The following is a 24,470-nucleotide window of genomic DNA, read 5'->3' as shown; positions in this document are numbered from 1 at the left end:
CCGGAACTGGAGCACTTCTTGAATATCATCAGCTTTGACAAAATCACCATCAATCAATTGCTAAGGGCAGCATGTTACATGGAACAGCTTACATCCTGCTAAGATACCTTTAACAAACATCAACATCTGCCAGGTCCTTTGGAAAGACTTGATATTTATGTAAAGTATGAAGAGTGTTGGTCCTAAAATGCTGCCTTGGGGAACACCACTGTTAACAGATCTAGGATTTGATAGGGCGCTCCCTATTTTGACCACTTGTTGCCTGTTACACAGGAACGCAGTTATCCAATTATGCCATAAGATTTTAGTTTTAGAAGTAGTTTGTCGTGTACCACTGGATCAAAGGCTTTACAGAAGTCTATGCAAATTGCATCTATTGCTTTGCCTTGGTTCAAGTTGTGTAGTCCATATGTTTTTGCAGTGTAGGAGTTGCAGATTACAGGACAATTTTTTTTCCTGAAACCAAATTGTTTGTTAGAGAGAAGGTTGTTTGTCTCTAACTGTAGGGCAATGGATTGGTTTATGATTGATTCCGTGACTTTGCAGGTGGGCAGCATAAAGAGATTGGTCTGCAACTTTCAACAAGGCTGGGGTCTCCCTTTTTGAAGATAGGGATGACCGTGGCTAGTGACCATAGGTTGGGCAAGGAGCTGGTCCTGAAAGATTTTTCAAAGATTATGCTTAGAGGTTCTGCTATGGCAGTGGAAAGTTTTTTAAAGAAGTAGGCCCATAGTCCGTCAGGTCCAATAGATAGAGATGGTTTTAGGCTGCATAGCGTCACTGCGTTAATTGTTTGCTAGCTGAACTGAGATATACTGCGCAGGTCACAGCCCTTATCAGCAATGATTTACTGCGCATGCTTCTTAACACGTTTCTTAATACATCACACATTCCAGAGACTTCTTTACTTTTGTTCTTCTGTTCGTCTGCCAAGAAGGTGGACGACAATTACTCTTGCCAAAATGTAACAATTAGATAGATTTGTTTATTTTCTTATTTTCATATTAAAACTTTTGTTTTTAATTAGAACATGTTATCGGGTCTTACTTTCGCTTTTTCTGAAGATATGCTGTTTGGAAAAGCCGACGGTCTAAGACCTCATTAGCTCAGGGTGAAATTTCCCCTGACACATAGTACCTTTTCAACGTTTTCTTCTGTAAAATTGCTATGTATTAGATCATTGTGATTAGTTGTGGTATGACTGGGAAATGTGGGGCCTGACCCATTGCTGTTTACAGAGACTGAGCGAAGAATGTGTTGAAGAATTTGGCTAAGTCTTCAGTGAATTTCTGATGTTTCAAATGAAGCAAATGTAGTCCTCCAGTATTTTGATATACCTCTTTTATTTGTGATAATCAAGGAAAGGTATACGATTAAATGTATGTGATACCCAGTAATAAAATGATTGAACTAATTAATATAATTGCACTGAATTAGTGACGTTCCTTATACATTTCTTATAAAATGTTCATTAGAATGAGGTATAGGGAAGTAATTCACATTTGGAATTCCATCCTGATTGACTGCAGAGAACATAATTCACCCATGGAGTTGCTGTATAATGTGCAAAGGCCCTTTTCTCTTCCAGGATATATATATATATATATATATATCTCCAGGGTTGAATGCAGGCAACGTTAGCTCTGCAGAAGGCAGTTGTGCATATTGCTGTTCGATCAAGTGGACTGAATTACAGTTCTTGTTTTGCTGTTTGCTAACTGCTGTATCTTGCAAAACATTAAGAAGCTAAGCAGGCAAATGCTACAGGCCAACCTTGGCTGCCGCTGTGTTTAAGTGTTACACTTTTACGCAGTCAGAAATCCCAAGAATCCCATCATTTCCAAGAGTCGGACATTTCTGGAGAAATAGCTCACTGCCTTTTTTTTAAAATAGCTCTCGTGCTCATCAATAGTATTATCATAATCAAAGATGGCCATGTGATCTTCTGGATATTTGGGTTCTTCCAATTCAGAAGCCTGGAAGGGCACACAGAAAAATGGTTTTTCAGATAGGTCAGGGAAAGGCCTTAGGACAGGGGTGTCCAAACCTGGGAACTTTAAGACTTGTGGACTTCAACTCCCAGAATTCCACAGCCAGCTATGCTGGCTGTGGAATTCTGGGACTTGAAGTCCACAAGTCTTAAAGTTCCCAAGTTTGGACACCCCTGCCTTAGGAGCTTAGAAAGGAAACACAATCGACATCTTAAACTGAACGGTGAAATGCAAAAATAAGTCTCTTGAGTTCCTGTGATTTTTGAGGCATGAGGCTATAAGTTCCCAGGATTGTCTGCACCTGTGTCTTTGAGGGGAAGCAGAAGTGGTATTCAGCCGGTTCTCTCCAGTTTGGGCGAACCGGTAGTGGAGGCTGCGGGAGGCTCCGCCCACCTGCCCCGATGTAATGTGCGTGTCAGATCTGCCGCCATCGTTTCTTTTGGATCGTTGGCCTGCCACATTTTCTATTATTCTACTATGCATTTTCTATTGTGGGAAAATGGGAGGGGGGATTGTAGGAGTGAGGTGCGATGTAGCTATAACAAAATTATTTCTAGAAAGCCAAGGTCATCCTTTGTCTCTGAACCTGACCGGGACTGGATGGGTGGAACTGCCAGCATGGCAGTGGGAGATTGGACCATGTGATGGACTTGTGGGCGTGGGGGGCAAGATCTTGAACTTTCAACTAGGTGGGGAAAACCTGGAAGCTTTCAGATTTGGGTTTTCCCAGATGTGCCAATATGGCTCTCTTAATAAATTGGAACTTTGAACAATACTTTGCCTTGGACTCTGATTTAATTTTGGAGGCTATTTGGAACCCTGACAGCGCGAGCATTCTGCTTGCGCAGAAGATTGCCCACTCACATTTGCGAACCGGTAGGGAAGGTAAGTGAATCCCGCCGCTAAGAAGAAGGTTAAGCAAGATGTTGGGTTTTTGACCCAATGCAAGCAGAAGGTGGTCAAACAAACCTCCAAGTCTCACATGCAGAAAACAGAAGGTAACCTTCCACCAGAGTTTTTGGGTTATATAATAGGTTTTAACCTGCAACTGATCCTTTCTGAGTGAAAGGAGGCAAGGAAAGGAAGGCACCTGGTTCATCCCAGCTGGTGAAGTTTGATAATGGTTTTTTTTCCCCCTTCAGCCACCCATGTGGAAGCAGGGAAGCTGAGGGGGGTACAATCTTATACGAGATCCAGTTTGGTCTAGTGGTTAAGGCACTGGGCTAAAGACAGTGGTGAGATTCAAATAATTTAACAACCAGTTCTCTTCTCTAATGACCAGCTGGGTTGGCATGGCTCAGTAGTCATGTGACCATGTAGGTGTGGCCAACTCAATGTCATTCAGGTTGATGGGCGCTTCACCTTGGCTCTTAGAATGTAATAAGGGTTAACCGAGAGGCAGTTTCTGTAAGCAGGGCAATCAAGATGAGGCTAGAAACAACACCAGAATGTTTCCTTCCTGCCTTTCTTATAGGATTAGCCCTGTAAAGTGGGAAAAAACAAAAGATTTCTTCCAACAACTAGTTCTCCGAACTGCTTGGAAAGTTAGCAACTGGTTCTCCTGAATAGGTGCGAACTGGCTGAATCTCACCACTGGCTAGAAAGCAAGAAACTGCTAGTTCAAGTCCTGCATCAGCTATGAATGTCTAAAGGAACTCCAAATAACTCTGTACTGGTACTAAACTTACAAAGCAAAACTTTCAAAACATTATTCCTTAGCTTGGTGACCTCTGTATGTATTGCTCAGCAGTTTCTCTCCCTAGCAATTAAGGGAAATGTGGTCTAAATCAGTGGTTGGTTCCGGATCCCATTCCAACCAGTTGTACCTGCCTGCGACGCCTCCACAAGCCTTCGCAACGCTCCAGCTGCTCGGCGGAGCGTCACACAAGCATTGTATGCTCCATGCGCGTGCGCGATAGCGCCAAAGGCTTAAAGGCCAGGTAAGGAGCTCGGGCGGGCGGGTGGGACCTCTGGAGCACTCTACCAAAATGGTACCCGGTGCTTCGGGCAGGCTCCGGTACGCTCTTACCGGGGTGTACCGCCTGCAACCCACCACTGGGCCAAATTAACAACATTAGCTGCTGCCGATGTATACTACCCTCCAATACCAATGAGCTTTTATCCATTTTTAAAAGGAACAATTTCATGATTACAATTAATAATTCTGGACTTCTTCTCTACCACTTTCTCTAATTTATCTTCATAACTGAATGTCTGAAAATCTAATTACCAATTCCTTGGGAAATATACCAATAATTCTAGGTGTCAGGCCTGTAGTTATGTTCTTTTTAGGATCTTTGGCTTGCCACACTTTCTATTAATTTCCTATGCTGTTTCATTGGTGTAGTAGTTGGGAGGGGGGAATAGAAAGGAGTAGGATTGTGGAATGTGTTGTTGTGATTCTTTTCTAGAAGCCAAGGTCATTTTTTGTCTCCGCACCTCGACACCTGACCGGAAGCAGAGGGGTGGAGATGCCAGCATGGAAGATTGGACTATGTGATGGATTATGGGTGTGGGCATAAGATCATGAACTTTCAACTGGGTGGAATCCCAGGAAGCAAATCAGATTTGGGATTTCATAGCACAATGCCAACATGTCTGTCTCACTAACTTGGAACTTTAAGGAAAGTTTTGCCTTTGATTCTGATTTAATTCTGCATGATATTTGGAACGCTGACATTAGGCCTAGGCTAACATGAATTATCACATTCTCTATTATGACAAGAGACTGATAGAAGAGAGGATGGAGACAGATTTGAATACCTGGAAAGGTTGCTCGTCTGTGCAGGTCACCTCTGGTACGACTGATGGCTCCCAAGGTTTCACATAAATTAAGGCATGGCAGGTCATCATTTCCTGTCAACCAAACAAAACAAAAAAGGAAAACACTCATCTCTTGTTAAATATTTTGGCATAAAAATAAAATACCATGTGTGTGAGTGTGTGTGTGTATGTAAATGGCTGTGTGTGTATATGTTCCAGCATAACTCTGGAACACCTCAAGCAATTTCAACCAAACTTGATACACAGATGACTTTCTTTCTGGAAACAAATACTATGGGGGTAAGACATCCCTAAAACCCCTCAGAGTGTATGTTCTGTTAAAATGCAGCCTGTTGTGCCTTTAAACGGCTTCTACTGTACTGCCGTAAAATGACTTCTACTGTACAGCGCAATGGAGTTGCCATGGTAACAGCTTCACAGTACTCCACAAGGGGGCTCCCTCTGTTAAGGGGAAAAAAAATCCAACATTACAAATTATGTTTGGTCCGGACATTTTCCCCCTATAAATAAATACACGGGCAACACCGGGTTATCGGCTAGTGTAGAATAATTATGTTTTGAGTGGTGTTTTGGAAAAATATTCTCTTTTCCAAAAGCTGACCATTTTTTCAAATTTGTTTTCTGAATAGTGTCTTTTATCTATGATTTCTTTCTTCTGGAAACAGAAATTCATTCAAAATGTTCGGGCAGGGAGTGTAAATTAAAGCCATAAAATCATGACTTACACCTGTGTTTCAGTGTGTGAGTACAGACATGGGTGCGTGCATGCAAAAAAACTCATTCCCAACGAGGGAGTGTAAACATATTCGGGGTCTTGGGCTTTCCAACGGATTCAACAGCAAGTTGGAGCAAACTGGAGCATAGATCCACTTCACTTAATTATAGCCCAATTCTAAACCAAATAATGAGTCTAGGTAGATTAAAGTGGTCATATTGGGCGAACGGGGCCATTCTTTTAATCTTATGGTTTGTTTAGGCCCAGGAGTTTTGTTAACTTGTGTTTAGTACTTGTGTTTAGACATACATCGGATTGTCTTATCAGAAGGTTTAAGATTATCTCAAGACATAATATACAGCCATAGAGAAATGCAACATTTCCCACTAATCTTCTATTTCCAAGAATCTGCTTTAAAATTAATCAATTCCCTTAAAGTCGTCCCAAAGGTGCTTTTTTCTCAAGAGGCAACTGGACTTTCTGGTTTTTCTTTGAAGACATTTCGCTTCTCATCCAAGAAGCTTCTTCAGCTCTGAAGAAGCTTATTTCTTTGAAGACGTTTCGCTTCTCATCCAAGAAGCTTCTTCACTTCACTGAGAAGTGAAACGTCTTTAAAAAAAACGCAGAAAGTCTAGTTGCCTTTTCAAAAAGCACCTTTGGGACAACCGTGACCTGGATGACCTCCATAGACAGCGTTCCCTTAAGTCAGGGGTGTCCAAACTTGGCAACTTTAAGACTTGTGGACTTCAACTCCCAGAATTCCCCAGCCAGCTCTGCTGGCTGGGGAATTCTGGGAGTTGAAATCCACAAGTCTTAAAGTTGCCAAGTTTGGACACCCCTGCCTTAAGTAAAATATTCCTCTTGAACTAAACCCAGTATCTTACCCCGCCTTTTACAACAGTACAATTGTCATCTGGCTTCTTAACTTCAGCCTTGGAGCAATTTGTTCTCTGAGTTTTGAAGTCAATTTGAAATACATGTCCAACCATCATCTGAAATTCAAGGAGAAAAATGATTAGCAGCTGCATTTAGACTGGATGCTGAACAGCATGAAGCATGAAGAACAACATTCTTGGCTTGCTGCCTAATTAGCTCATGTTGGATTCAATGGCCCCCATTCCTTTTCCAGGATTCTAATAAAAACAAACAAGAGAAAGGGCCAAGGAAAGATGGTGTCCCCTTAGAGGCATATAACAAAATGCCACAGATCAAATCAAACCACTGATCCCTCATGCCCAATATTGTTGATGTTCACCAGTAAGACCCTCCAAATTTGAGTCAGTGTTGTGTCCCGCCAGTGGCCAGTGGAGCTGGCAGCAGATTCGGACAGTGAGGAGGTTGGGGAGGAAGATGGGCCAGTCCTGGAGTCTGGGAAGGCTCTGATGAGGGCTCTGTGTTGGAGGCAGAGAGGGGGCCAGGGCCGTCTGACAGTTATCAGCTGCCTTCAGAGTCAGACATCACTGAGGCAGACAAAAAGCTGGAGCCTGTTCCCAGTGTACGCATGCACAGAATTGCCAGAGAAGGGAACAGCTAAAGAACAGGGGTCGACTTGGGAGTAAGGCCACAGGTGGACGATGAATGGCCCCTCCCAGAGGAAATAAAAGAGGAGCGAAAGGGGAGTGGAGTTTGCAGGAGACCATTAGTTTGCTTAATTGGTTCGTGACTCTCCGAGACTCCTTGCAAAGTTCTGCAGATATTGACCTGTCAGCTCTCCAAGCCGCATAAGGCCTGTGATGGTAAATCCTCCCTTGAAAGACTTTGTTAGATGTGAATGACCAAAATTCACAGTAAATTAATAAAAGGGATTTTTGTCGGGACAAGGAGTTTGCTTCATGCTCTTGGGAAGCCTCAGTCAGAACAGTCAGGGATCTTTTCCATGCTTACTGGAGTTTCCAAGCGCTCAGGTTGAAAATGTCTACCACACAAATATATGGCTTACTAGGCTCGTCATCTATTAACACAATTTCTGCAGGCTTTCTCAATCTGGTGTTCTCTAGGTTACATCCCTAGTTATCCCACCCATCTATCTGGGGAAAGTTCAAATATAAACCACTGGTCTTCCACTGCAATATCTACTTTGTATGAGGCCAGCTAAATACAATAATACAATACAATACAATAGCAGAGTTGGAAGGGACCTTGGAGGTCTTCTAGTCCAACCCCCTGCCTAGGCAGGAAACCCTATACCGTTTCAGACAAATGGCTATCCAACATCTTCTTAAAGACTTCCAGTGTTGGGGCATTCACAACTTCTGGAGACAAGGTGTTCCACTGATTAATTGTTCTAACTGTCAGGAAATTTCTCCTCAGTTCTAAGTTGCTTCTCTCCTTGATTAGTTTCCACCCATTGCTTCTTGTTCTACCCTCAGGTGCTTTGGAGAATAGTTTGACTCCCTCTTCTTTGGGGCAATCCCTGAGATATTGGAAGACTGCTATCATGTCTCCCCTAGTCCTTCTTTCTCTTAAGCTAGGCATACCTAGTTCCTGCAACCGTTCTTCATATGTTTTAGTCTCCAGTCCCCTAATCATCTTTGTTGCTCTTCTCTGCACTCTTTCTAGAGTTTCCACATCTTTTTTACATCGTGGCGACCAGAACTGAATGCAGTATTCCAAGTGTGGCCTTACCAAGGCATTATAAAGTGGTATTAACACTTCACGTGATCTTGATTCTATCCCTCTGTTCTATCCCTCTATCCCTTTCCCTAAACTGGGAAAGGAGTCAAGCTCAAAACATTATTCTCAAACCATGTTTTTTTTTCCTTAAAAAAAATCTATCTTGAAATACAGTGGTATTCAGCATTCATACCTTTCCTGATATTTTTGTTATTTCCACAATTTTGTAATAAAAGTTACTGCTGCTTTGATGGTTAAATAATTTCACAACAGCTTCCAGAGGCCTCTCCGGTTCTTGACTATCTGTTGCAATCGGGCTGTCTTCACCTATTGTAAATACACAAATGAAAATACAGGTTTATATATCGGGTTATTTTAAAAAAATGAAAGAGTACAAGAATGGCAGCTTGCACCTATCTTACTTTTTGTAAGAGATTAATGAACACATTTGGCCGATGCAAAAAATGTATGAGTGCAAATTGTTCTGTAGCAGCTTGGAATTTGCTGTTGGTAATGGTTATCTATGGTTTCATCATGGCCCCCAACTTGTGCATATAAAAAGAATGATTTATTCCATTCCGCTATTGGGAGAAATATCCATCTGGTTCAGTTCCAAGCCGGGAGAAAGACCCCGAAAACATGGAGGCTGATTAGAAGGATGGTTTAATGGTGAAGCACCAAGCACATGTGAATCTGGGCAGCTGACCACATGGAGTTGAGAGAGAGGGTTATTTGTACCTTCTCTTGGGCTTTGCACTTGAGCTTCCTGTTCCTGTGCAAGAACATGTATTCTATTGGCTGTTGTAGGGGGTCATAGTTGGCTCTGTAGGTTGTCTGAGCTCTCAGGTTTGGTTGAAAGTTGGACTACTGATGCAATGTCCTTAGGAGATTGTGCAATATAGTGAGCTCTTCTACTAGATGAGTTAATCCTATTATGTTTTGGAGGGTCATGTCTTAATCCCATCATCCTGGAGCTGGAGGTCTTTTGTCTTGTAGATAGGCTGGCCCAGACTTTCTTAATGGGCAAAAAATATTTGCTGGCGGCTATTAAGAAAATTGGGGGCTGTCTCTCTCTATTTCCAAGAGCATTTTTCTTCATTCCTCCTTTAGGGAAATATAATATTCTGCCTTTTAAATATTTCTTAAAATATTTCATTCTTCTAGGAGAGGGGTAGGTGCTAACTTTCTACACCATTATACAGTACTGCCAACAAAGCACTGAAGCCATGCACTACTTTTAAGAACTGCTGAAATATTGCTGAAAACAGGCTGTACATTAAAAACATTCAGCATCAGCGTATCACCGGCTCAAGGAAGAAGAACATTGATCCCAATTTCAATAATATAGCCTGTTGATTGATATCTACGGGTCGTCCTTCATTCAAACAGTCTAAACCTGGGGCCCGTAAATAATTTTGGAAGCATTCCCTAACTGAACTTCTCAATCACCCTTGTTTTCAGATGGCCAATCTGTGAGTCTCCAAAGGTTGAACTCCAAGTCCCATCATCCCCCTCAGTTTTGTCTGGTTGGCTGTGCCCGATGGGTTCTGCCCATTCCCTGCATCTTTTAAAAGTATGGCCAGAAGGGGGAGATTCTAGGAACTGTAGGTCAGCGCCTCTAAGAGGGCATTGATATCGATATTAGAACGCCCTAAAGAATTGAATGCCTGCAGCATGGATTTACCTTCCCACCAAAGGTGGTTCCTATTTTTCTACTTGCATTTTTACTTGCTTTCGAACTGTTAGGTTGGCAGAAGCTGAGAAAAGTAATGGGAGCTCACTCTGTTATGCAGTGCTAGGGATTCGAACCGCCAAACTGATGACCTTTCTGATCAACAAGCTCAGCGTCTTAGCTACTGAGCCACAGCGTCCCTATAACAGCATTCAATGCACCTTCAGCATTTAGTCATACCGGCCACATGACCATGGAGACATCTTCGGACAGTGCTGGCTCTTTGGCTTTGAGATGAGCACCGCCCCCTAGAGTCGGGAGTCACTAACATATACACCTTTACCTAGCATGGATTTGTTGCTACTCAGGAACAAAGAGCAATATTGAATCAAGGAAACGATGGTTACAAACCTCCCAGTTTGCATTCTACTTGTGACGAGATGAGTGCGCCTCTATTGTTAGTGTAGGCTTTAGCATTACAGAAACCTTTTAGCTGTAAGGGGAACAAAAAGTAAGAAGTCTGAACCATGCTTTTATCAGGCAGCTCCTTTGTTTCACTGTTTTTCTAGATGGCATCCCTGTCAGTATGACTGGCACGAAGTGCGAGTATTCTCACACACAGAATACACATTCCCTATTCCACATAATGTACATCCACAGAGAAGAACCTTTTACTACATGCACATGGTGTCAGATTATCTTGGTCTCTTAACACTCTGCAGGATATGGGGAAAAGCTTTCATCCCTTCAAATCTTGTGACAAAATTCAGACACTAGCTAAAAACTGGTGCTGGGGAAAAAACAGAGATCTAAGAGTGTTTTGATTAACATTTAACATTTCCAGGAATCCAAGGAAACTCCAGGTAGTTTAAAGCAGAGTGAACATCTGTTTATATGTTATTTTATTTTATAATAGGTAAGAATGTGTGGGCAAGATTCTAGCTTTCTTGGTTTTTGTGCACAGTTCTAATATTCTCTGCTTCTCTCTATAAATTATGATTTTGTGTTGTATGTCGCTCTTGCATCTTGCTTGAGTTTATGCAAATATATTATATTCTGCAACCTGCTACCAGAGATTATTTGAATTCCAGGTCAAATACTTTTATGGGAGATTATTATAGGTAGACCAGAACTGGGTTTTCTTTCTGTAAGTTATCTTTAACACATTGACTGCAAGTAGTCCTCACTTAGTGACTACTTGTTCGGCAATCGTTTGAAGTTACGATGGCATAGAAAGGATAGCACTGGTAAATTCCAAATGAGTCTAGCAGGAATTTGAATGTGTCAATAAATAATACACTGTTGCTGCCTTGGTGTTTTAATCTTTGTCTTTCTTTTAGTGGTTATGTCAAGGCAGCTCCTTTTGCCAAAAAGAAACAAAAAACTTACTTGAACGCTGTTTCTGGAAGATCCGAAAAGCAGCTATTGCCGCCCATTATTTTGGCTTCCATCACTTCCCTGATACTGGTTATCTGGTCCTGGTTTGGCAAGAGTCGGTACCAGTGGTGGGTTTCAATTGTTTTTAGAACCTCTTCTGTAGGTGTGGCCTGTGGGAGCGGCTTGCTGGCCATGTGACTGGGTGGGAGTGGTTTGCCAGCCATGTGACTGGGCGGGAGTGGCTTGGAAGTCATGTGACTCGGTGGGCATGGCTAACTTGTAAAATGTGGTGAAACTCACTTAACAACGCTCTTACTTAGCAATCAAAATGTTGGCTCAGAAACTCTGGCATTTGAAGAACGCAAGTCTTAAGCTGTCAAGTTACAAGACCCTTGCACCTCTAACCCTTTAGAAAAGAAACCCGCAGGGATGTTCAAACTTGACAGCTTTAAGACTTTAAGGTTTAGATAGGACTCTTAGAGGCAGACGGGGCGATTGGTGAGCCAGCCAATCAGTGAGTGGTGGGCAGGGCAAGCATGGTACAGATGGACAGGGGGAGGGAGCTGGAACCGGTTCTAAACGGCATGGTAGATTTGTGGAACCTCTTCTATAGAAGAGGTTAGAACTGGCAGGAACCCACCCCTGGTTGGTACATTCCAATGACTCTCTGACTCTGCCTAATTAATTTTGCTCTGACTGATGAGTGGATGAGCAAGGAAATTTCTCAGATTAACAAAGTTGGTCCAGTTATCATGATTCAACCTGTAGACACCTTTGGCCTGGATGAATGAGTGTTCATTGACATATTGTCTAGTTCTACTTTTCCTGTTCAAAGCTGTTCACACCCTTCTCTCTCTCTCTCTCTCTCTCTCTCTCTCCCTCCCTCCCTCCCTCCCTCCCTCCCTCCCTCTCCCTCTCTCTCTCATCTATCTATCTATCTATCTATCTATCTATCTATCTATCTATCTATCTATCTATCTATCATCTACCTACCTACCTACCTACCTACCTACCTACCTACCTCTCTCTCTCTCTCTCTCTCTCTCTCTCTCTCCATCCATCCATCCATCCAACCATCCCTTTATCATCTATCTATTATCTATCTATCTATCTATCTATCTATCTATCTATCTATCTATCTATCTATCTATCTATCTATCTATCTATCTATCTATCATCTATCCATCCACCCCCCCTCCCCCCCTCTCTGTCATAGGAATATGACATAAAGAAATTCACTTACACCTCCAGAAAGGGGTTTACATTCCGGACTCAGATCTGCAAATTCACTCTTGGAACAATTTGTTTCTTTTATGGAATATGCAAAGCGATAATTCACTCCATTAACCACCTATGAGAAAATATAACAGAGGTTGCACAGGACGAGTATCTTGTCAGGAAAAAAAAAAGAATTAGCTTGCAGAGTTTCTCTCAGGCCTGTATTTTATTTTTTTAATGACGGTTTCAAAAATATACACAAGGGGAGGATATTCACATATTCAAGGAAGAGCGGCGGTGGCACAGTGATTAGAATGCAGTACTGCAGGCTAACTCACCGCTCACGCCAGCAGTTCGATTCTGACTGGCTCAAGGTTGATTCAGCTTTCCCCCCTTCTGAGGTGGGTAAAATGAGGACCCAGATTATTGGGGGAAATATGCTGACTAGGTAAACCGCTTAGAGAGGGGCTATAAAGTACTGTGAAACGGTATATAAGTCTTAAGTGTTATTGCTGTTCAACCTTTTTCAGATTTTAGCTAAAATCTTTTGAAATCACCAGATTCTGTAAAGTTAAGATGGAGAATTATTTAAAATATATACAAACCTGACTTTGAGCGTCTTTTATTACTGAACAACCAAATAAGGAAGGCTGTTGACTCTGATTGTTGAATTGCTGTAAGGTGTGCATCACAATACGCTTCACTTTTGCACTATGAGTGTTTATGTGTTGCCAACAACCAGGGCATTGAGCAAGGGATTGCGCTACCATTTTCTGTCCTGGAAGCAAGCCAATAATAAATTGGTTTGGTTTGGTTTATTTAATTTATAAACCGCCCCCTCTCCCCGAAGGGACTCGGGGCGGTGTACAGACAATAAATATACAATAGAACAACAAGGCAAAACACAAAACCCAGACAAACCATCTTAAACACACAGTCCGTACAATAACCAAACTAACGATAGTTAAAACAGTTCCAATTAAAACCAATTTAAAAACCTCAAAATTTAAAAATTTAAAATGCCATCCAGGAAGGTCAGGATTAAATTATACTATATTTCTGATTACAATTACAATTGGGCCAGGCCAGCTAATTTGAACAAGTGGGTCTTGAGTTTCTTACGGAAGGAGCGGAGATCAACGGTAGTTCTAATATCGGGGGGGAGGTCGTTCCAGAGGGTTGGGCCCATCACAGAGAAGGCCCTACTCCTGGGCACCGCCCGCCCGCATTGCTTAGCGGATGGTACCCGGAGGAGTCCCTCTCTGTGAGAGCAAAAAGGAAACAAAAGTAAGCAAATTAAAAAGGGAAGTTACATGGAAATTACTACGGTAGGGAAATTGGTAAGGTTTACAGTTTTTAAAAAAAGAGAGGTAAGGTGTTCAGACCAAGGCTTCCTGAGAAAGCATAAATCACAATCTTAGTCCCAAAAACCCTCTTTTATTTATATGGCTGTGAATTATGGTCATTAACAGTCTGCAAGGCTTCACAAACAGTCTGTGAAGATTCCGACAGGTGCCTGCTTGAGTTGCCACAGTCTTTCAGAAGAATGTTGATAAAAACCTACCTTATCTTACTGGGAACGCAGCCAGTGACCTAATTGCCAAATGCAGAGCAAGGGCAAACTTAGCGCAGAGTCAAACAGAACTTTTCAAAGCTTGAACCAACCGGATAAACTAATTGCTTCCTGCAAAAGCTCATGTCCTGTTCGCTCCTCTTTTATGTCTGATGGGAGGGGGCAATCATCTCCAAGCCTTACTCCCAAGTCGACCCTGTTTTCTTAATTGTTCTTGCCATCTGGCAGCTCTCCGCATGCACACGCTGACTCCCGCTGTCCTTCTGCCTCGCTGATGTCAGACTCCGGAGGCCCTGGAGGCAGATGGCGTTGCTCCTCTCTCTGCTTCCAATGCAGAGCCCTCATCAGAGCCTTCCCCAGACTCCAAGACTGGCCCATGTTCCTCCCCAACCTCCTCACTGTCTGAGTCTGCTGCCAGTTCTACTGGCCGCTGGCGGGCCACAACATAAGGAATCAAAAGAGTAATTTTGGAAAGGATGAGCAATGAGGGGCAATTCGTCTTAGAGAAATTAATGGTAGACAAAAAATTATACTTTCCCTTTTAAACGTAGGTTTATTACATCTAACTCTGCATATATGGTTGTTTGCACATTCATATAAAAAGAAGTGAGTTTAGTCCCAGCCTATATATATGTTTGGCTTGTATAATCTTGCTAGACAAAAGGATGTATAGCATTCTACTCCAATGGTTCTCTCCTGGTGATCACCCTGTCTATTAGAACTACAACTCCCAGAATTCCTTCCCACTATCCTTTTAGCTATGAATTCTGGGAGTTCTGAATACAACTTACAGTATAAGGTGGGTGCAGCACTTTTAAGGGGCAAAATGATTTTTTTTTTTTTTACGATTTAAAAGTTAAATTTTAAGGTCCTCATTCAGCCCTTAATCGTTCTCCAAAAATTCAAACAGCCCAAACATTTTTTCCCCTGCTCATTCTATTTCAACAATATGCAACTCCTTATTTTTCAGCTGAGTGATTCACACCTTAAATATAGTCTGGCTCATGAGGTACTGAATTTCACATTGGAAACTGAAGCGCAAGTTACAGGTAGTCCTTGACTTACAACAATTCAGTTAGTGACCGTTCAAAGCTACAACATCCCTGAAAAATGTGACTTGCGACCATTTTACCATAGTTAAGACCTTTGCAGCATCCTTAGGATCATGTTATCAAAGTTCAGATGCCAGGGAGCTGGTTCATACTTATGACCAGTGACGTGCGGTGAGGTTTATGGCTGGTGAGGCTGGTGACATCATCAGGAAGGCGGGGAATGGGACCACGTGTGCAGGAGGCTGAGGCAGCCTGAGCCTCCTGCACACGTGGTCCCGTTCCCCGCCTTCCTGAGTCAACATGAAGGGGACCACGGAGTGCGAGCCGGTAGAGCGCGCTCCGCGGTCCCCTTCATGTTGACTCAGGAAGGCAGGGAATCAGACCACGTGTGCCTTTTCACTTTTCCCTTTTTTTCCTTTTCATGATGAGAGCGGTGAGGCTCTGCCTCCCCTGCCTCCCCTGACCGCACATCCCTGCTTATGACCGTTGCTGTGTCCTAGGATCATGTGATCCCCTTTTGCGACCTTCTAACAAGCAAAGTCAAAGGGGAAGTCTTCACTTAACAATCAAGCTACTAACTTATCAATGGCGGTGATTAGCAACTATGGCAGGAAATGGGGCAACGCTCACTTAACAAATGTCTCACTTAACAACGTAAATTTTGAGCTATGTTGTGGTCATAAGTTGAGGACTATCTGTACTGTGGTATCATCCTTTCCTGATCTCCACCCCCACCCCCCTCACAGGCCTTTTGTTTAAATCTGACCACGATATTTATTTTCTCCATTATTGTCAGGAACGGGGGTGATTTTGTTTCAGACTTCTAACTCAAACGTTTACTCACCTCGGCTAATTTGGCAATTTTGTGAAATGGAGGTAAACTGTTGTGATTCACTAATGTCGATTTCAGCTACGCAGTTTCCAGAGCGCTGAAAGAGAAGCAAAAAAGAGACACCAATTTAACTCTGATGTGTTAAATAAGGTACTGCACTTACCTGTGAGGAATTGTGCAAACCCGCTGTTAAGAAACAGAACTTATGACTTCCATAGCTTTTGAAATGAAGTGCATATCTTCATTCCCTTACATGGATTATTCTACTACATTATCTTTGAATCCTGTTAGGCACTTACGTACAGGGGTGGGCTTCAAAAATTTCAGCAACGGATTCTCTGCCCGGTTGCTGGGTGGGCATGCCCATGGTGGGGGTGGCTAGGCGGCCTCCTGCCCCACAGTGCTTGAGGGGGCATTTTCGCCCTCCCCAGGCTCCGGAGGATTTCCTCGAGCCTCTGGGAGGGCAAAAACTGCCTCCCCTGGACTCTGGAGGCTCTCCAGAGGCCAGAAATGGGCTAATTTCCGGCCTTCTGGAACTTCCGGGAGGCCTGTTTCTCCCCCCTCTCCGAGCCTCTGCATGGGCCCTGCACTTACCTCACATTCAAAATGGGCCGCGTAGAGACATCGCTGGCTCTTCAGCTTTGAAACGGAGACGAGCACCTCCGTGCTCGTCTCCGTTTCAAAGCTGAAGAGCCAGCGATGTCCGAAGACCTCTCTGTGGTCATGTGGCCAGCATGACTAAACGCCAAAGGCGGATAGAGTCAGGAACGATTAGCACGTATGTGCGAGGCAAACCTTTACCTTTACCTTACCTATGTACCAGTGGTGGGTTTCTACCGGATCGCACCGGATCGTGCGAACCGGTTGAAGAATGAACCCGGAAGTAATTTCCGGCCCCGCCCCCTTGGCGTTTTTTTTGCATCGGGGCTGACTCCCCGCCGCCACTGCTGTTCCTTGTCTTCTGGCCCGTTTCCCAACTGGCCTTTCCTCGCTTGGAGGGAAGCTTCTGCAGAAGCCTGGGTGAGTGACAAGTTCCCGCCTTTACGAAGTCTCGGAGGCTGTAATTTTCTGAGCTGTGCGCGCGCGCCTGTTTTCCACGGCGTGGAGCAGCAGCGAGGCTCTGCGAGGCCGGCAATGACTCAGGATGCCATCTGGGAAGACGAGGAACGCGAGGGGGGACCGTTGACGGCCTCCGCAATCATCGCTCGCCTCGCAGAGCCTCGCTGCTGCTCCACGCCGTGGAAAACAGGCGCGCGCGCACAGCTCAGAAAATTACAGCCTCCGAGGCTCAGAACGCTTCGGAGGGAAGCTTCTGCATAAGCCCGGCCGAGTGACAACAAGTTCCCACCGTTACGAAGTCTCGGAGGCTGTAATTTTCTGAGCTGTGCGTGCGCGCCTGTTTTCCACGGCGTGGAGCAGCAACGAGGCTCTGCGAGGCGAGCGATGATTGCGGAGGCCGTCAACGGTCCCCCCCTCACGTTCCTCGTCTTCCCGGATGGCATTTGGAGTGATTGCCGGCCACACAAACCTCGCTGCTGCTCCACGCCGTGGAAAACAGGCGCGCGCGCACAGCTCAGAAAATTACAGCCTCCGAGGCTCAGAACGCTTCGGAGGGAAGCTTCTGCAGAAGCCCGGGTGAGTGACAACAAGTTCCCGCCGTTACGAAGTCTCGGAGGCTGTAATTTTCTGAGCTGTGCGCGCGCGCCTGTTTTCCACGGCGTGGAGCAGCAACGAGGCTCTGCGAGGCGAGCGATGATTGCGGAGGCCGTCAACGGTCCCCCCCTCACGTTCCTCGTCTTCCCGGATGGCATTTGGAGTGATTGCCGGCCACACAAACCTCGCTGCTGCTCCACGCCGTGGAAAACAGGCGCGCGCGCACAGCTCAGAAAATTACAGCCTCCGAGGCTCAGAACGCTTCGGAGGGAAGCTTCTGCAGAAGCCCGGGTGAGTGACAACAAGTTCCCGCCGTTACGAAGTCTCGGAGGCTGTAATTTTCTGAGCTGTGCGCGCGCGCCTGTTTTCCACGGCGTGGAGCAGCAACGAGGCTCTGCGAGGCGAGCGATGATTGCGGAGGCCGTCAACGGTCCCCCCCTCACGTTCCTCGTCTTCCCGGATGGCATTTGGAGTGATTGCCGGCCACACAAACCTCGCTGCTGCTCCACGCCGTGGAAAAAAAGCGGGCGCGCGCAGCTCAGAAAATTACAGCCTCCGAGGCTTCGTAACGGTGGGAACTTGTTGTCACTCGGCCGGGCTTATGCAGAAGCTTCCCTCCAGAGCCCTCCAAGCGAGGAAAGGCCAGTTGGAAAAGGGGCTTTGCTCCTGCTCCGGGCTGGAGGCTTCCCTCCGAAGTCTTAGGATGTTCTGAGGAGCCCCCCAAGGAAAAACGCCGCTGCCAGGTAGTTAAAAGTACCTCTCTGATTCTGTCAGACTCTGTCAGTCTCTCTCTGCTTCCCTCTCTCACTCCCTCTCTGTTCCTCTCTCTCTCTGTCTGTCTGTCTCACTCACACACACACACTGTGGTCACCTTGTTGAGTGTTCCAATCACATTTGAAACACTCAACAACTGGCTTGCATTTATGGTATTTTGCAGCATTCTGCAGTCATAGGACCAAAATATATGGTTAAAAGCATATATTTTGGTCCTATGACTGCAGAATGCTGCAAAATACCATAAATGCAAGCCAGTTGTTGAGTGTTTCAAATGTGATTGGAACACTCAACAAGGTGACCACAGTGTGTGTGTGTGAGTGAGACAGACAGACAGACAGAGAGAGGGAGTGAGGGAGGGAATCAGAGAGACTGACAGACACACACACACACACACACAGAGACAGAGAGGGGGAGGGAGGGAGAGAAAGATAGAGAGAGACACACAGTGAGTGATTAAGTGAATGAGTGAGAGACAGACACACCCACATACACAGAGTGACAGAGAGAGAGGAAGGGAGGGGAGAGAGACAGAGGGAGAGACAGAGACAGACACACACACACACACAGAGTGAGTGAGAGACAGACAGACACACACACACAGAGTGACAGAGATGGGGGAAGGAGGAGAGAGAGACAGAGATACAGAGAGAGAGACAGACAGATAGACACCCAGAGAAAATGACAGAGGGAGACAGAGAGGGAGAGAGGGAGAGAGAGAGAAAGAGCCAGAGAGAGAGAGAAAAAGAAAAAGAAAAAAAGAAAGTGGGAGAGAGAGATGAAAGAAAGAAAGAAAAAGAACTTATGACCACAATTGAGCCCAAAATTTTGGTTGCTAAGCAAGAGCATCGTTAAGTGAGTTTCACCACATTTTCCAAGTTAGCCATGCCCACCTGGTCACATGACTGCCAAGCCACTCCCACCAGGTCACATGGCCGGCAAGCCACTCCCACAAAGGAGGCCACACCCACAGAGTAGGTTCCAAAAAAATTTGAAACCCACCACTGCTATGTACATTATATTTGTGTGAGTGGATACGGATGTGAGCTTGTAAAACATGGTCTAATAAAGTAGTTAGAAAACAAGCAATGGATTGTTTGTGGGACCTTTGCTCTCTATACGCAAACATTGCAGATAAGAGTTTCTATATTTTATAATATGTCATGGAACAGATGCAGACAGATGTTTGTGCAAGGATTGAGGTTCCACCCTGAGTTTGACTAAATCCAAAACGGGAAACCAAACAATAACTAGGGGTTTTAGTAGGTCTGCCAAGCTGAGGCATCTGCCAGAAGGCTACCAGTCAACTCCAGGAGTGGATTTATGAAAACAAAACCAGTTTCCACACATCCAGTGCAGAGTTTGTGTGCTTTTTTAAAAAAATCCTATCTCTAACTCAATAACTTTCAACTTTGGAATTCATCCTGAGCTCCAATCAAGAAAAGACACCTAAGCTCTTCTCTCCCAACCTGATAGAATCCGATTCTTTCCTTCTATTGGCCTTCAGGGGTCAGGTGACTTTCTCTGAGCATGATAGGCAGGAATTATTTTTGAGAGAGACAGCTCTCAAACAGGGAGAGACAGGGTTGCATACAGACTCAACAGTCATTGCTTGCGGGCTGAGAAATTCGGGGACTTGAACTGCACATCTCTTAAAATAACCAAATGTGAGAAATATTGTTATAGGCAATGCATCTGATTGTATTAAGAGGGAATCAACCTATTCTCCAAAGCACCTGAAGGCAGGACAAGAAGCAATGGATGGAAACGAATCAAGGAGAGAAGCAACCTAGAACGAAGGAGAAATTTCCTGACAGTGAGAAGAATTAATTAGTCGAACAACGAAAGTTATTGGGAGCTCCAACTCTGGGAGTTTTAAAGAAGAAATTGGACAACGATTTGTCTAAAATGATATAGAGTTTCCTGCTTGAGCAGGGGGTTGGGCTGGAAGACCTCCAAGGTCCCTTCCAACTTTGTTATTCTGTTATACCCATCCTTGAGTCTGGTGCCAAAATACAGTTTCTCCTCAAGCTTTATATTAAGGTACTTTTGGTCTGGTTGCTTATGGTGATCCGGGAAGCCTCCTACTGTACGCCTCTCTCTTTCTTCTTGCTAAACTCTTTTCTGCCACTTCAAAGGAGGAAAGATGAATACTTACTGCTATTGAGGTCCTTAAAAGTTCACACTTTTGCCAAGGCTTATCCACAGCAACTGGACACATGGTTTCTCTTACTTGATACATGATATGGAGTTTTTTTTCAAGACCTGTCTGAAAAGATTACTTACATGAGTGCTGTTGCAGTTTGATTTATGTATTTAATAACTTGATATAGCTGTTGTGGCCCACCAGTGGCCAGCAGAATGGACAATGGGGAGGTTGGGGATGAACATGGGGCAGTCCTGGAGGCTGGGGAAAGCTCTGATGAGGGCTCTGTGTTGGAGGCAGAGTGGGGGCCAGAGCCGTATGCCAGTTATCAGCTGCCTTCAGAGTCAGACATCAGTGAGGCAGACCAACAGCTGGAGCCTGTTCCCAGTATGCGCATGTGCGGAGTTGCCAGAGGAAGGGAAGGAGTTAAAAAACAAGGGTGGACTTGGGAGTAAGGTGGACGATGAATGGCCCCTCCCAGAGGAATTAAAAGAGGAGCGGAAGGGGAGTGGGCTTTTGCATGAAACAATTTGTTCGTTCGTTTGTTAGATTCATTTCAGGAGTGTGAAGATCTGTCCGTGAATCTCAGAGACTCTGTGCCCAGTCTTTCCTTGCACAGCACCTCATTTGGAAAATATTTACATGGTAGCTTTCCAAGATAGATAAGGTCTGTGGCCATAAATACTTCTTTGAAAGGCTGTTTGCCCGGCCTTTGCTGGTTGTGAATGAGAGGGATTCACATTCGTTTAATAAAAGGGGTTTTTGTCGGGACCAGGACTCTGCCTCGTGCTTTTTGGGGAAGTCTAGGTCAGGATACTGGCCGCCCATCTCGAATATATGATTCTGTGCAGTTAACAGTTAAAACAACTTAGAAATAAAGTGAATCAGAACCAATGATTAAAAACATAAATAGTGTGATTTATCCCAATGCTGCATTCTTTTTTTTTTTTTTTTGTAATAAAATTTTATTGGTTTTTCAAAATTTATAGGGAAAAGGGTAAATGGACAGGTATACAAATTTTGGCAGTTGCAAAGTGTGTGAGGCCCCCCTCCCTCCATACCCATAGCGTACATTTATATATAATGCATTAGTATATAATTGATTATAATCAGCATATTAGTTCTATTATTAAATTCAATCAAATTAAACATTACAATATAAAATCCAAATATAATTCCATTTTCACTTTCGGTCAATTTATAATAATATGATTTTCATATTTATTTCTGTGATCTGAGTCTTCTTGCTATTGCCCCATCTCCCTCCACTGGCAGAGCTCTGGCCCCTCCCGTGTCCTGCGTGTCCGTTGTAGTATCTGGTGGTTTCTCTAGGAGTGTTTTATTTTTTTCCATAAAGGCCTGCGCCTCTATGGGTGAATTAATTCTGATTCTTGTCTCCTCCCAGAATATCAGCATACCTTCAGGCATCAACCATCTAAACCACACCCCTTTCTGGTATAATTTATTCGCTAATTGCGAATAATTTTTTCTTTTTTCTCTAATCTTCTTAGGGATCTGCTTCAGAATGGTTATCTCCATATCATGATATGTCAATGCTTGCCCCCTTTGTACACCCAGAATTTCATCTCTTGTGGTTTTTCTACCAATGCTGCATTCTTGTTTTGCCGGCCAACTGACCTGGCTGGCCCATGTCTTAGCAGTAAAAAAAACCTTGCCACGTTCTTCTTTTTACTTGCAGCGTGAAATGATTCAAAGAAGCTCAGAGAAACAGTTAAAAGTTTTATCAATACAAGTAGTCCTTGATTTACAACCATTAGTTTAGCAGTTGTGCAAAGTTACAGCAGGGTTTTTTTGGGGGTGGGTGGGAGAATGAACGTCCTCACACTTACGATCGCCATCACGGCCACATGATTGAAATTTGGGCACTTGGCAACTGGCATGCATTTATGACGGTCCAGCATCTTGAGGGTCATCATTTATGACTTTCCCAGACAGCTACTATCAATCAAAATCAATGGGGGAAGCTGGATTTACTTAATGACTGCATGATTCATAAAATAGCAGTGATTCACTTAATAACCATGCCCCCCCAAAAGGTAGTAGAATCAGCTACAGTTCATGAAACCATCTTGTTTAGTAACAGAAATTCTAGTCCTAACTAATGGCCATAGGTTGAGGACTATCTATAATGGCTTTGTACAAGGCAGCACTTTGGATTCAGAGAGGAAAAGGTGTTTCTTTGGATTATGCAGGTCCTTCCCTATTGCAGCGTGATCCCTGGAATATACCCGATCGACTTAGGAAGCTGCCAAGAGGGTGTGTGCGCGTAACCACAATCTCTCAGAAGAGCAGAAGATTAGGGGACTGGAGGCTAAAACACATGAAGAGCGGTTGCAGGAACTGGCTATGTCTAGTTTAATGAAAAGAAGGACCAGGGAAGACATGATAGCAGTGTTGCAATATCTCAGGGGTTGCCACAAAGAAAAGGGAGTCAAGCTATTCTCCAGGGCACCTGAAGGCAGGACAAGAAGCAATGGGTGGAAAATAATCAAGGAAAGAAGCAACTTAGAACTGAGGAGAAACTTCCTGATAGTTACAAAAATTAATCAGTGGAACAACTTGCCTCCAGAAGTTGTGAATACTCCAACACTGGAAGTTTTTAAGAAGATGTTGGATAGCCATTTGTCTGAAGTGGCGTAGGGTTTCCTGCCTAAGCAGGGGGTTAGACTAGAAGACCTCCCAGGTCCTTTCCAAGCCTGTTATTCTATTCAACCTCTGACCCTTGGAATCCAAACGACTCCCTTGGATCAATTTCAGGATTACCAATTCATTCCATGAATTAAATTCACAGAAGTCCCAAGTTAGGCAATGTTAAATGGAACACACCAAATCGTTGCATCATATTATGTTTGTATGGCAAAGCAGCGGAATTGGGAAGGAAGATTGCGCTCCCAAAATTTAGGACCACAGCTCCATTCATTCCCCCAATTCCGGGGACTGAAATCCAATTCAAAAGTGCCAGAATTAATGAAGGTTGTTTGAAGACATGGAAGAACCCAAAACAAAGTTTTTGAAAATAAAATGGGCAATTGGAATGCAAATTCCCTCACAGCGTGTGGAATTAATGATATTGAGATGAAGTTCAATATTTTGGGGATTATGTTTTGAAGGTCCACTTACTGTCACTAAATGCTCATTGGAATAGCAATGGCATTCCTTTCAGCAAATCTTAGAGTGGAGGAAACGGGATTGCAAAATTTCCAAATCAAATGAACTAAATACAGTAAATATGATTATTTGTCATGCACGAAATACCCTGTTTCCCTGAAAATAAGCCCTGCCCCGAAAATAAGTCCTCCCTGAAAATATTGCAACACAGCAGCAGCCATGAGGTGACCACGCTCGCTGCCTCCTGGACCTCAAAAATAATAATACAATAATACAATAATACAATAGTAGAGTTGGAAGGGACCTTGGAGGTCTTCTAGTCCAACCCCCTGCCTAGGCAGGAAACCCTATACCGTTTCAGACAAATAGCTATCCTACATCTTCTTAAAGACTTTCAGTGTTGGGGCATTCACAACTTCTGGAGGCAAGCTGTTCCACTGATTAATTGTTCTAATTGTCAGGAAGTTTCTCCTCAGTTCTAAGTTGCTTCTCTCCTTGATTATTTTTCACCCATTGCTTCTTGTTCTACCCTCAGGTGCCTTGGAGAATAGTTTGACTCTGTCTTATTTTGGGGGAAACACAGTAATTTTTTCTTTCTGTTAAATTAAACATTAAATCTGGGGGAAATGGTCACCATTCAGTGTTGGATAGGAGGCACTGATGGTGCATTCTTGTGCAAATCCCCAATTATGAAATTGCCCATTAATTAGCTTTTTGATGTTGTTATCAAATTTACTTACTAATCCGTAGGCAAGAAGGATGACACCTGGAGCAAACTTATTTCCATGACTTCTGTCTTCGTTAAGTGCTTTTATTGCTCTGTCCACAACACCGACAACTTCTGGATTATTGCTATCCAGGACGTGATGGACAGCCTTTGATTGGCAAAGTCCAATGCTGAGGACTAGCAGAATGAAGACTTCCATATCCAGGTGAGAGAA

General features: G+C 43.9%; 1 protein-coding gene across 1 annotated transcript; it reads right to left on the bottom strand.

Annotated features, from left to right (window-relative positions):
* Positions 1-1,347: 1,347 nt before the first annotated feature.
* Positions 1,348-24,470, bottom strand: LOC309392771 (kininogen-1-like). Its single transcript, XM_081954204.1, has 10 exons — positions 24,270-24,470; positions 20,413-20,523; positions 15,840-15,924; positions 12,976-13,148; positions 12,396-12,503; positions 10,187-10,268; positions 8,297-8,430; positions 6,375-6,482; positions 4,755-4,847; positions 1,348-1,976 (listed from the first exon to the last, which is right to left on the bottom strand). Exons 1-10 carry the CDS (start codon positions 24,453-24,455, stop codon positions 1,806-1,808), a joined length of 1,251 nt encoding a protein of 416 aa, XP_081810330.1. The 5' UTR covers positions 24,456-24,470; the 3' UTR covers positions 1,348-1,805.

Source organism: Natrix helvetica (genome assembly GCF_964273705.1).
Source record: "Natrix helvetica genome assembly, chromosome: 5".
NCBI lineage: Eukaryota > Metazoa > Chordata > Lepidosauria > Squamata > Natricidae > Natrix > Natrix helvetica.
This window is presented reverse-complemented; position numbering and strand designations above follow the sequence as displayed.

Bases quoted from the DNA above. Each gene is read 5' to 3' on its own strand.
- LOC309392771 (XM_081954204.1), bottom strand. From the start codon at position 24,455: ATGGAAGTCTTCATTCTGCTAGTCCTCAGCATTGGACTTTGCCAATCA. The intron at 12,504-12,975 runs GTTTGTATATAT...ATTTTCTCATAG, and splicing joins TAAAAGACGCTCAAAGTCAG to GTGGTTAATGGAGTGAATTA. The intron at 6,483-8,296 runs GTATGAATGCTG...CTTGAATTTCAG, and splicing joins TAACAAAAATATCAGGAAAG to ATGATGGTTGGACATGTATT.